The 14,282-nt window shown below is 44.0% G+C and overlaps 1 protein-coding gene across 2 annotated transcripts in view; it reads left to right on the forward strand.

Annotated features, from left to right (window-relative positions):
* Positions 1-14,282, forward strand: part of b3glcta (beta 3-glucosyltransferase a) — a 147,301-nt gene that overhangs the window by 25,803 nt on the left and 107,216 nt on the right. For both annotated transcript variants that reach the window (XM_024135322.2, XM_024135321.2), the window contains exon 2: positions 4,999-5,042. In XM_024135322.2, coding sequence (XP_023991090.1) covers positions 4,999-5,042 — 44 coding nt within the window. The remainder of the gene's footprint in view (positions 1-4,998; positions 5,043-14,282) is intronic.

Genomic DNA, 14,282 nt, shown 5'->3' on the forward strand with positions numbered 1-14,282 from the left:
TATCCACATCGACGGGTCAGTAGTGGAGAAGGTGGAAAGTTTTAAGTTCCTCGTGTACACATCACGGACAAACTGAATTGGTCCACCCACACAGACAGCGTTGTGAAGAAGGCGCAGCAGCGCCTCTTCAACCTCAGGAGGCTGAAGAAATTCGGCTTGTCACCAAAGCACTCACAAACTCTACAGATGCACAATCGAGAGCATCCTGTCGGGCTGTATCACCGCCTGGTACGGCAACTGCTCCGCCACAACCGTAAGGCTCTCCAGAGGGTAGTGAGGTCTGCAGAACGCATCACCAGGGGCAAACTACTGCCCTCCAGGACACCTACACCACCCGATGTCACAGGAAGCCATAAAGATCATCAAGGACAACAACCACCCAAGCACTGCCTGTTCACCCCGCTATCATCCAGAAGGCGAGGTCAGTACAGGTGCATCAAAGCAGGGACCGAGAAGAAAAAACTGAAAACAGCTTCTATCTTCAAGGCCAATCAGACTGTTAAACAGCCACCACTAACATTTAGCGGCCGCTGCCAACATACTGACTCAACTCCAGCCACTTTAAAAATGGGAATTGATGGAAATTAGTAAAATGTACCACTAGCCACTTTAAGCATGCCACTTAATACAATGTTTACATACCCTACATTACCCATCTCATATGTATATACTGTACTCTATATCATCTACTGCATCTTGCCATCTTTATGCAATACTGTACACTAGCCACTTTAAACTATGCCACTTTATGTTTACATACCTACAGTACTCATCTCAATCATGTATATACCGTACTCTATACCATCTACTGCATCTGCCATGCCGTTCTGTACCACCACTCATCCATATTCTTTTATGTACATATTTTTCCCTTCACACTTGTGTGTGTGTGTAAGGTAGTGGCGTGGAATTGTTAGGTTAGATTACTGTTGGTTATTACTGCATTGTCGGAACTAGAAGCCAAGCATTTCGCTACACTCGCATTAACATCTGCTAACATGTGTATGTGACTAATAAATTTGATTTGATTGATTTGATTTGATTTGAGTCTCGGGTTGACTACTTTAATTTTATCTTGATCTAGCTTTACAATTCTATCCTTACATCCTTGTAAGTGCCTTGTAATAGAAAAATGATGTCTAGTTCCCTCTTTGGAAAACCAATTTTCATTAAGGTTGGTGTCCCTGAGATACATTCACAGAGACACACAGAGAGAGACACACAGAGAGAGACACACAGAGAGAGACACACAGAGAGAGACACACAGAGAGAGACACACAGAGAGAGAGACCACACCCACACACACACACACACACACACACACACACACACACACACACACACACACACAACACACACACACACACACACACACACACATACACACACAGAGTATGCTGCTTGCACTCTACTACACCACACCAGTAAATGTATTCTTGTGCCTGTGGTGAGACATTTGTATATGTTGAGGAAATTGGCCTGTTTTTGTTTTTATTTCTGGTCTATTCAAATCTAATTTTCAAATCAAATTTATTTATATAGCCCTTCTTACATCAGCTAATATCTCAAAGTGCTGGACAGAAACCCAGCCTAAACCCAAACAGCAAGCATTGCAGGTGTAGAAGCACGGTGGCTAGGAAAAACTCCCTAGAAAGGCCAAAACCTAGGAAGAAACTTAGAGGGAACCAGGCTACGAGGGGTGGCCAGTCCTCTTCTGGCTGTGCCGGGTGGAGATTATAACAGAACATGGCAAAGATGTTAAAATGTTCATAAATGACCAGCATGGTCAAATAATAATAATCACAGTAGTTGTCGAGGGTGCAACAAGTCAGCACCTCAGGAGTAAATGTCAGTTGGCTTTCCATAGTCGATCATTGAGTATCTCTACCGCTTCGCGGTCTCTAGAGAGTTGAAAACAGCAGGTCTGGGACAGGTAGCACGTCCGGTGAACAGGTCAGGGTCCCATAGCCCGAGGCAGAACAGTTGAAACTGGAGCAGCAGCACGGCCAGGTGGACTGGGGACAGCAAGGAGTCATCATGCCAGGTTGTCCTGAGGCATGGTCCTAGGGCTCAGGTCCTCCGAGAGAGAGAAAGAAAGAGAGAATTAGAGAGAGCATACTTAAATTCACACAGGACACTGGATAACACAGGAGAAATACTCCAGATATAACAGACTGATCCTAGCCCCCGACACAAACTACTGCAGCATAAATACTGGAAGGCTGAGACAGGAGGGGTCAGGAGACACTGTGGCCCCATCCGATGATACACCCGGCAGGGCAACACAGGCAGGATATAACCCCACCCACTTTGCCAAAGACAGCCCCCACACCATTCGTGTCGTTACTGGCTTATGCCTACTATAACTAGTGGCCTATTCTCGAGGCTGCATGCATACACTGTTTTAATTTGAAGAGAACCGAACCTTGTCAATAATTTAGTAGAGATACACTGTACCATGGCCATGGATGATGTTTATTTCAGACCAGGGTTGTGTTCACTAGGCACAAACTAAAGCCAGACTGATATATCGGTTGACCGATATTATCTGCTGATGTTGGCCTTTTTTGGCTTTTACAGATATATTGGTACCGATCTTTAACTTCTTATGGCTGCAGGGGCAGTATTGAGTAGCTTGGAGGAAGGGTCACAAAGGTCCAAGTAGCTACTTTTGTTAGCACGTTTAGTACACAAATCCAAACGCTCGTGCAGGTCCAGGCGAACGTCGGACGAAAACTTCAAAAAGGTATATTACAGGTCGAATAAACTTGTCAAACTAAGTATAGAATCAATCTTTAGGATGTTGTTATCATAAATATTCAATAATGTTCCAACCGGAGAATTCCTTTGTGTCTATAGAAGTAATGGAACGCAAGGCGATATCATGTGGAATGTGCATGACCAGGACCTGGCTCTCTGCCAGACCACTGACTCAGTCCCCTCTCATCCGGCTTCACATCACAGTAGAAGCTTCATTCAAGGTTCTACAGACTGTTGACATCTAGTGGAAGCCGTAGGAAGTGCAAACAGATCCATATCCTACTGTTTTCAATAGGCGATGAGTTGAAAATCGCCAACCTCAGATTTCTCACTTCCTGGTTGGATTTCTTCTCAGGTTTTAGCCTGCCATATGAGTTCTGTTATACTCACAGACATAATTCAAACAGTTCTATAAACTTCAGAGTGTTCTCTATCCAATACTACTAATAATATGCATATATTAGCATCTGGGACTGAGTAGGAGGCAGTTTACTCTGGGCATGCTTTTCATCCAATTGTGAAAATGCTGCCCCCTATCCATAAGAAGTTTTAAGGAGACGTTTATCTAAAGTTCCATGTATAATAGTTGTATCTATTATCAATGTTTATTATGAGTATTTCTGTGAATTGATGTGGCTCTCTGCAAAATTACCGCATGTTTTGGAACCACTGAACATAACACGCCAATGTAAAATTAGATTTTTGGATATTAATATTCACTTTATCGAACAAAACATACATGTATTGTGTAACATGAAGTCCTATGAGTGTCATCTGATGAAGATCATCAAAGGTTAGTGATTAATTTTATCTATATTTATTTTTGTGACAACTCTCTTTGGCTGTAAAGCCTTTTTGAAATCAGACACTGTGGCTGGATTAACGAGAATTGTATCTTTAAAATGGTGCCTAATACTTGTATGTTTGAGAAATTTGATTTATGAGATTTCTGTTGATTGAATTTGGCGCCCTGCAATTTCATTGGCTGTTGGCGAGGGGTTCCCAGACAGGTTAATAGAAAATTAACTAATTGAGTAAATGTCTACTTAAGTATCGAAAGTAAATGTAATTGCTAAAATATACTTAAGTATCAAAAGTAAAAGTATAAATCATTTCAATATCCTTATATTCAGCAAACAAGACGGCACAGTTGTCTTTATTGTTTTTTTATGGATATCCAGGAGCATACATTTAGATCTGAAGCTGTTAGTAGCCCCTACACACACACAGCAGCCTGCTAATGTCTAATTGACCAGTGTAGAAATGTATTCTCCAAACTGCTGTTTTGATCCTTTTTTGGGAATCCTGATGCGAAGGCCCCTTTTACTTTTAATCGATAGCGTTAAAATGAGATATAGGCTCTCCATGGTCTAATTACAAACTTTCATAGATGAATGGTGGTGYACACACACCGCGTATAGTCAGCTAACGCACTTTTGTACATCGCGCTGTAACGTACAATTTACCTTATTTTTTTGAAGGTTTGTGTGGAATTTGAATCTGTTTTTTAGGGTGGGTTTTTAGGGCGGCGCTAAAGTTATCTTCAGAAGTAAACAGCAGCTTTTGAGAGTCACGATGGCTTGCAGTGATGACGCAAAACATTAATGCATTCAGTTGTACAATTAACTAGGTTTCTCCCCTTACCCTGTTCTACACCTGATGGAAATAGGCAGTACGACACATAATGAGTTGCATAATGCGTGCTGTACGTTACGTCATGACACGTCACAATTTAACGTACAGCGTCAGAGGGGTCAGTTTTTTTCAACTTTTCTCCAATACTATCGGGCTATTACCATGTCAATCAACGCTTGAATAGAAACGTAGTTCACACTCCAGCTTTTGATGCCAACACAGTCGCTACAGTCCTATTAGTTTTCATTGCAGCCTCGTTTGAATGCCGCGGTTGTGCAAATTTGTACGGAATGGGGTTCATCAACAGTACTATCAGAAACCCAACACATACACACACACACAGGAAAGAGCTTCCTCCCTGAGGGGACTGTTAAATATCCTGCTACGATGGGCCCCAATGATGTTTCATTAGGCAGGTTCCTCTATACTGAGCAGACCGTGAAGCCCTCGGGGCAATAGATATCTTTGGTGTACATTGCCATCAACCAGTCTAAATGGCTCGACTTGCCTAGTTAAATAAAGGGTAAATAAATAAGCAAGTGATTTCAGTGTCACGTTTTGATTTGTGATTTTTTTTCTCTTTTTTTCTCTTGTTCTTTGCAGTTCCTGTCAACATTGTCACTGGCAGCACAAGACCAGGCTCCCAGGTAAGGATACTTTTTTTGCCCCATTGCATCGTGGTGCCCCAATTATGCTAATTTGACTCTGACTTTATTTGAGTGCCTGTTGCTAATTTGGGCTGATTGGAATGCTTCTCATGTTTCTACCCAGTTCCCTCATCAACCCCTTTTTAAAGGTTTTGATTTCCTCAGCAATCTGAATGAAACCCCAAACTGTTCTGGTTTCTATCAACCACTTGATCAATGGCCTCCGGGTCAAATCACACTATTGCTACAAATCCATAGCCTTTTTATCTCTTCTCTCTTCTCTTTCTCGAGTATTTACCATTGCTCTTGCTGTTCTTTTCCTCTTTTCCTTTTTTGTTTTCAATCAGTCCTGTGTACTCACCTCTCAATAAATAATGAGGGTGTTCAGTCGCTCTAATTGTTATCGGTGTGAGGGGAACTCTGACAGAAGCGCTCATGGTGGAGCTGCTTAGTTTCACACACTCTGCTCTGAAATTTTTACACTGTTTACCTAGTGTCAGCAGTTTCTGCCTCCCACCTTCTCCCGCTCGTGTTCTCCCCCACATACGTTCACAGTTTTTATATCATATTTTTTCATCTGTCTTTTATCAGTTTAAAACGGTGCCAAGCAGAGAAAAAAGTCACCAGACGTAAAAAAAACTACTGTGAAATCTAAAGGAAGGAGACTGTACCTAGAGACAGCGAGCGGTTGACTCTCGTTTGCATTCGCCTCCACGGCTCAAGCTGCAGTCACAGCCAACAGACAGACTTTGACCACTGGTTTAAACTTCAAGGGATTTTTATTTGACTCCAAACTTTGTGAATCCATTTCACTAACCACGTTTCCATCCACAGTTTTTATGCGAGTGAAGTCCTACCATATAAAACAAAATCACGACAGCCTAAAAACACAAGGTAGCCAGGGGACTAATAATGAGAGAGAACAATTTTTTTATTTTATTTCACCTTTATTTAACCAGGTAGGCTAGTTGAGAACAAGTTCTCATTTGCAACTGCGACCTGGCCAAGATAAAGCATAGCAGTGTGAACAGACAACACAGAGTTACACATGGAGTAAACAATAAACAAGTCAATAACATGGTAGAAAAAAAAGAGAATCTATATACAATGTGTGCAAAAGGCATGAGGTGGCAATAATCGAATTTACAATTTAGCAGATTAACACTGGAGTGATAAATCATCAGATGATCATGTGCGAAAGAGATACTGGTGTGCAAAAGAGCAGAAAAGTAAATAAATAAAAGCAGTATGGGGGGTGAGGTAGGTAATTGGGTGGGTAGTTTACAGATGGACTATGTACAGCTGAGCGATCGTTAGCTGCTCGGATAGCAGATTTTTAAAGTTGTTGAGGAGATAAAAGTCTCCAACTCACGAGATTTTTGCAATTCGTTCCAGTCGCAGGCAGCAGAGAACTGGAAGGAAAGGCGTCCAAATGAGGTTTTGGCTTTAGGGATGATCAGTGAGATACACTGCTGGAGCGCGTGCTACGGGTGGGTGTAGCCATCGTGACCAGTGAACTGAGATAAGGCGGCACTTTACCTAGCATAGCCTTGTAGATACCTGGAGCCAGTGGTCTGACGACGAACATGTAGCGGGCCAGCCGACTAGGGCAATCAGGTCGCAGTGGTGGGTCGTATAGTGCTTTAGTAACAAAACGAATGGCATGTGATAAACTGCATCCAGTTTGCTGAGTAGAGTATTGAAGCTATTTTGTAGATGACATCGCGAAGTCGAGGATCGGTAGATAGTCAGTTTTACTAGGGTAAGTTTGGCGGCGTGAGTGAAGAGGCTTTGTTGCGGAATAGAAAGCCGATTCTTGATTTGATTTTGGATTGGAGATGTTTGATATGAGTCTGGAAGGAGAGTTTGCAGTCTAGCCAGACACCTAGGTACTTATAGATGTCCACATATTCTAGGTCGGAACGTCCAGGGTGGTGATGCTAGTCGGGCGTGCGGGTGCAGGCAGCGAAGGTTGAAAAGCATGCATTTGGTTTTACTAGCGTTTAAGAGCAGTTGGAGGCCACGGAAGGAGTGTTGTATGGCATTGAAGCTCGTTTGGAGGTTAGATAGCACAGTGTCCAAGGAAGGGCCGGAAGTATTAGAATGGTGTCGTCTGCGTAGAGGTGGATCAGGGAATCGCCCGCAGCAAGAGCAACATCATTGATGTATACCGAGAAAGAGAGTCGGCCGAGAATTGAACCCTGTGGTACCCCATAGAGACTGCCGAGGACCGGACAACATGCCTCCGATTTGACACACTGAACTCTGTCTGCAAAGTAGTTGGTGAACCAGGCAAGGCAGTCATTAGAAAAACCGAGGCTCTGAGTCTGCCGATAAGAATATGGTGATTGACAGAGTCGAAAGCCTTGGCAGGTCGATGAAGACGGCTGCACAGTAATGTCTTTTATCGATGGCGGTTATGATATCGTTTAGTACTTGAGCGTGGCTGAGGTGCACCCGTGACTGGCTCGGAACCGGATTGCACAGCGGAGAAGGTACGGTGGGATTCGAGGTCAGTGATCTGTTTGTTGACTTGGTTCGAAGACCTTAGATAGGCAGGGCAGGATGGATATAGGTCTGTAACAGTTTGGGTCCAGGGTGTCTCCCCCTTTGAAGAGGGGGATGACCGCGGCAGCTTTCCAATCCTTGGGGATCTCAGATGATACGAAGGAGAGGTTGAACAGGCTGGTAATAGGGGGTGCGACAATGGGGCGGACAGTTTAGAATAGGGGGTCCAGATTGTCAGCCTGCCTGCTCGCAGAATGTTTTTAGGGAGCGTTTGACGTGATGAGGGGTGGTCGTTTGACCGCGGATACAGGCATGAGGCAGTGATCGCTGAGATCTTGATTGAAGACAGCAGAGGTGTATTTGGAGGGCAGGTTGGTCAGGATAATGTCTATTAGGGTGCCATGTTTACGGATTTAGGGTGTACCTGGTGGGTTCTTGATGATTTGTGTGAGATTGAGGGCATCAAGCTTGGATTTTAGGACTGCGGGGTGTTAAGCATATCCCAGTTTAGGTCACCTAACAGAACAACTCTGAAGCTAGATGGGAGCGATCAATTCACAGATGGTGTCCAGGGCACAGCTGGGAGCTGAGGGGGGTCGGTAGCAGGCGGCAACAGTGAGAGACTTATTTCTGGAGAGGTTAATTTTTAAAATTAGAAAGTTCGAACTGTTTGGGCATAGACCTGGAAGTATGACAGAACTTTGCAGGCTATCTCTGCAGTAGATTGCAACTCCTCCCCTTTGGCAGTTCTAGTCTTGACGGAAAGTGTTTATAGTTGGGTATGGAAATCCCAGAATTTTTGGTGGCCTTCCTAAGCCAGGATTTGGACACGGCAAGGACATCAGGGTTGGCAGAGTGTGCTAAAGCGGTGAGTAAAACAAACTTAGGGAGGAGGCTTCTGATGTTGACATGCATGAGGCCAAGGCTTTTTTGATCAAGAAGTCAACAAATGAGGGTGACTGGGAATGCAGGGCTGGGTTTACCTCCACTCATCACCGAGGAACAGACGAGTAGTAGGATGAGGGTGGCTAAAGGCTTCAAACGTGGTCGCGCTAGAGCGTTGGGAGAAAAGAGATTCTAAAAGGGCGAGACGTATATAGTGGCGTGTAGAAGTGATTCATAGGCATAATGCGCAGAGCAGGGTATGGTGGAGGCGACGGTACGAGCGCAGAGGCAAGCCCAGGCACTGGTGATGATAAGATAGAGGTGTATCTCTGGTATGCTGGTCATAATGGTGAGTCCGATGTGTGGGGGTGGGAAAAGGCTGGGTATCAGAGGTGACGAGAGTGGAACTACGGGGTCCATTGCAACCAAAACAATGATAATGATAACTAGCCTGAACAACAGTATGCAAGGCATATTGATATTTGAGAGAGACTACAATAAGGCATAAAGTGATTGCAGTCTTGATTGGGAGAGCTAGCTAAAACAACGGTAAGATAACAGCAGGAATAACAGGGTGCTAGTCTAACACAGCAACAACAGGTAAAAATGCGACGACTAGGCAGAGAGGGTCGGATTAACTACACACAGATCCTGAGTTAAAGCACAGAGCGACAGATAAACAAAATAAACAGAATGGAGTACCGTGAATTAATGGACAGTCAAGCAGGCATCAGCTATGTAGCCAAGTGATCATAGTGTCCAGGGGCAGCCGTAGATGGAGCAGGGAGGCCTCCACTAAGCTAGCACGCGGCGTTTAAAGTTAGTAGCCCGGGGGGTGGTCTGCTCAGACGGAGGGGTCTGCTCAGACGAAGCCGGTTGAGGCCACAGCGGGTGGGTATTCGTCTGCAACCAGACGTGGTCGTGTCGACAGAGAATCCAAGCCGGATGGCGATGGCGAAAGAGAGGTTGTGAATTGTAGAATTGTGTTTGCTAACTGGTGCTAGCTTCGTGGCAGTGGGTAGCTGCGCTAGCTGCAAGCTAGCTGTGAGGATAGAAGTAGTGGCTCAGGGATTACGGCAGGAATCCGGCGTTGTCGAGAGACAGTCCGATGCTGGTAAATTGGTGAGTAATATCCAGGCTAATAACAGGGCTGGTGTCTGTGCAGAAGGTAAAAGCTGCTAGCAGTGGCAAAAAATGGCTAAATTAGCTTGTAGCTGATTTAGACCAGTTGTGATGGATTGGCAGGGCTCTGTGTCGGCAAAAAAAGGTCCAGGCCAATTGGCAAAATATGTATTGTAGCACAAGAATTAGCCGGAGGACTCTTCGGCTAGCCGGGAGATTGGCCTAGCTCGAGGCTAGCTCAAGGCTAACTGTTGCTTGCTTCGGGACAGAGACGTTAGCCAGGAGTAGCCACTCAGATTGCAGCTAGCTATCTGATCCGGTGTAAAGGTCCAGAGCTTGCGGTAGTAATCTGGAGATTTGGTAGAGAAAAAGCAGTCCGATATTCTCTGGGTTGATATCGGTGTGCAAGACTGGCATGTATTGACCAAGCTGAGGCTGGCTGGTGTCCGAGTTAACGGTAAAGACCACTAGCAGTGACTAACTGATAACTAGCTAGTAGTTAGTTAGCTGGCTAGCTTCTGATGGGGGTTCCGGTTCTAAAGTATAAAAATAGCAGATCCGTACCACATTGGGTGTTGGGGGTTGCAGGAGAGTATATTCAGTCCGTAGATGGAAAGTGAGATTAAAATATAAACGGAAAAAACGAGGAAAACGATTATTTACACGGGACAAGACAAAACACACGTCCGACTGCTACGCCATCACGTCAATAGCCTATAGAAACATTTAATTACCAGTTGAATCTGGTTTAAGGTTATTAATAAATTCCAAGGTAGAATCTCAGTTGAACATGCTTCATAATCTGTGTCCGAGAAACCGTCCCTCAATATTTTCCATTGGGTCAATGGTCTTCCCAGTAGTGACTCCTATGTGGCTGAGATGTAGGAGTACAGCACCATAACAGTTCAGTAGGACACAGAGACTGTGGACACAATAACAGGGAATTTGGACTGGCTGCTAACTAGATCAAAATTCTCAAGATTCTAAATGCATCCTGGACACATCCTGGGCTCTGTTAATTTGGGCACACCGTAGCAAAACGTTTCAAAAACATTGTGTTATGGAAAACGAAAATTCAGTGCCTTCCTGTTTCGGAAAATGTTCTTCTGTGTCATGCCTAGTGATCAAGACCCTGTATTCAGCCATGGAGAGACAACATTCACTGTTAACCTGGCTATTATAACCAGCCAGCGGATTCATCTCAATCTATAACTGCTTGCCTAATATCAGGAAGTGTTGGTGTTGGAGGTTTCCCTACAGGTTGTTTCTGACATGGTAATTCTCTTCACTTATTTTTCACTGCCCTTATTTAGTTAAATTCTTGATTGTTGTTAGACATTTAAAGCACTCTAAGTTAGTTATCCCTTAACCTGAGAAATAGGTGCTTTAGTATTGTATGGTTTCAACGGTCTCCTAACATTCTAATACACTTTGGCAAGTTGTCCCTTTCCTGTGTAAAAATTACACATTAAATTTTTAATATCCATACATCATATTTTCAAAATCCCCACTCCAAGTACATACTTTCTTGTATGAACATATGAATATCTAAATTCAGAGGATTCATCCACCTTGAATAATTGAAGTTGGTGAACTCAGCTCTAACGTGACATGACAGGCTAGTGACATCACAGTAGCACCACTGCCCCAGGTGAGTGGAGGCTTTTAGATTGAATACGGGTGGGTGAGAAAAATCCATCCCTACTCTATGATCTCAAGGAGGAAAGTAGGGTGTACATCCCAAATGACACCCTATTCCCTACACAGTGCACTACTTTTGACCAGAGTCCTATGGGACCTGGTCAAAAGTAGTGTACTATATAGGTAATAGGGTGCCATTTGGGATACACATTAGGTCTCAGCATCAGCAGGTCTCCTTGATTGGATGGCACGTATTAACCAGGCTCTGGAAGACGTGGCTGTCAGCTGACAGTATAATATTGAAATATTGAACTACTTTCTCTCCAAGCCTCTCCTAGATGTAATGCCCCTGATCTTTCTCAACCCCTGTAACCCTAATTATATATAGATGGCAATAAATGTATTATAGATGTATAGTATGTATGAGATGTATAGGCTGCATCCTAGAATGGCACCCTATTCCCATAGGGCTCTAGTCAAAAGTAGTGCACTATGTGCCCGTTGTAAGGAATAGTGCCATTTGAGACACAGCTGTAGCCTCTGATCCCTTTCCAGCCCTGTCTGTGCCGTGGGTGAGGGCTATACAGATAAATGTTCCCATGTCGACAGACACTGCAGATGAACAGACTAGAGTCAATCAGTCCTACATGGTGCTACTAGCCAAGTTTTGAGGCTAACATGCGATGGGTGTCAGAGTTACAGACAACCAGTCAGCCTCCATCTCTATGTCTCTATGGCTTTATCTCTCTGTATCTTCACTGCAGTAGCCAACACTCTCACTCCTCCCCCACTCTATGGATAACCACACCAGGGGAGAGAGCTTTACTGAGAGATTTATCTAAGCCTACGAGATGAGTTGAGTGGTGTGGACTCAGTTTAATGTGTTTTTTAACACCACCGGGTTCCTGGGCCCGTCCTGTCAGATAAGATTACCAGACCAGGCCTAGGCAGACAGACAGAGTGCTATCTGGGCTCCAGCCCTGGCTGGGAGCAGACTCTGGCTCCAGACACTGAGGGAAAAAAGCAAAAAGACTGGCTCGAGCTCTGTGAGCCGAGAACAATCCATCTCTGTGATAATGGCAAAAATGCTGCTAGATTTGACATCAGTGCTCTCTGCCACAGTCCATCAAATAATGGACTGTGAGAGAGATTTGCACGCCAGTGTTATGCCAACCCGCCTGTATTAGGTCTGCAGAGAGGTGCACTCCTGGAATGTGCTCTGAATGGACCGGTGTCCCCTTGGCATTAACAATGGATAGCAACTGCACACAGCCTTGATTCAGCAATACTCTGCCTGCTTGGGGGTGAAATGACCCCCCCACACTTTTGCTGAAGCCAAGCAGAGGGATATTCAGATCGCTTAATTGCTTTTCCTCAATACAGAGTCCTTTTTAAAGCCTTTACAATGGATTAGTAAAACTATTTACAGCTCTCCTAGTGACTGGAGTGTATTCTCAGAGTGATGGGTCTAGGAGGGCCAACGTTGTCTGTTAACTAAACCCTTAGATGACAATATCTACTAAGCTAACATATGGATTTTTTTTAGGATGGTCATAAAATGAATCATTTAGCCATTTCATTTAGAATTTTAGGACCCTTGTAATTATAAAAAATATATATAAAACATGATTTGATGAAACATTAAATGTGGCCTTCACTGCTATAGCCCATAGAAACGCATTGAATAACACATTTGTACATGGCAAAACAGACAGTAAAAAAAAAAAACTCCTAAGCAACAAGGTTCTGAAGTGTCTATCCTATATCTGAGCGATATAAGAAAACTCTGAAAAAAATACATTTTGACCAATGTTTGGTCATGTCATTTGTGGCACATTTTACCCCCTATGCAGTTTGCAATTTTTACAGCTCGCTTCTGGGTTACCTTCAGACAACTCCCTTGAAGCTTTTCTGCATCGCAGAGCAGAACAACCAACACCTTTGTTTTCATGAGAGTCTCCCTTTTCGGGTTATGGTGACATATTAGTTTTTAGCTCCAACGGTTCGGTCTGCACAGTCGGTTTTGTGAGAAGACCTCTTCCAAATGAGGAAATCCGCTACAGAGTTCAGACGAATGCCGTAAAGCTTGTGAATATCATAGAGCCAAACAACCAACATTGCATTGTTAGTGAGAGTCTAATCTTTCAATGGTGGTGACATGAGTTTGTAGCTCACACTTTTCGGGTTTTACAGACAACAATTGTTTTAGGATTTTCTTGTCCGGATCCTCTCGTGTTTAGAAAAAGGCCGCTTTCACAAGCCCATGTTAGTAAATGGGGGAAAACTTTATATCGGCGGAAAGAGGGGATTGAGTTGCAGCCACTATAAGAAACGGTAAGTCTCTAGCATAAACACACAGGGAGCTTTTCAATATTCTAAATGACGTCATCGTGTGACTCCAGAGGGTTTAATACCGTAATACGGTCTTATTTTTAGGGGTGGGTTGTAGTTGGTTTATTGTTTTCTCTTATTGCAGTCTCACAGGATTGGGTCTTGGGGAGAACAACAGAACGACAGAGGCCACACACACACACACACACGCGCGCGCGCGCGCACACACACTACACACACACACACACACACACACACACACACACACACACACACACACACACACACACACACACACACACACACACACACACACACACACAACACACACACACAACACACACACTGTGTCCATTCAATGTATCATCGTCTTCTGATTTACCCGTTGGCAGAGCAATAATCTGCCATTCCTCTTCTGCTTTAGAGACTGTGCTGGTGCTAAACAGAGAAAGAGCACTGTCAGCTTGTGTGTTCATGTTTTGTGTGTATGCAATAATCTGAGTCGGCGCTCAGAGACCAACACAACCCAAGAGAATATCCGCCATGTTGGAGTCAACAGCAGTCAGAAATAGCATTATAAATATTCACTTACCTTGGATGATTTTCATCAGAATGCACTCCCTGGAATCCCAGTTCCACAATAAATGTTTGATTTGTTCAATAAAGTCCATAATTTATTGTCCCAATTCACTCCTTCTTGGGTTTGCGCGTTCAGTACACAATCTAAACTCACGACGCGCGGGCAGGTCCAGG

The sequence above is a fragment of the Salvelinus sp. IW2-2015 genome, unplaced genomic scaffold (assembly GCF_002910315.2).
Source record: "Salvelinus sp. IW2-2015 unplaced genomic scaffold, ASM291031v2 Un_scaffold285, whole genome shotgun sequence".
In the NCBI taxonomy this organism is placed as follows: Eukaryota; Metazoa; Chordata; class Actinopteri; order Salmoniformes; family Salmonidae; genus Salvelinus; species Salvelinus sp. IW2-2015.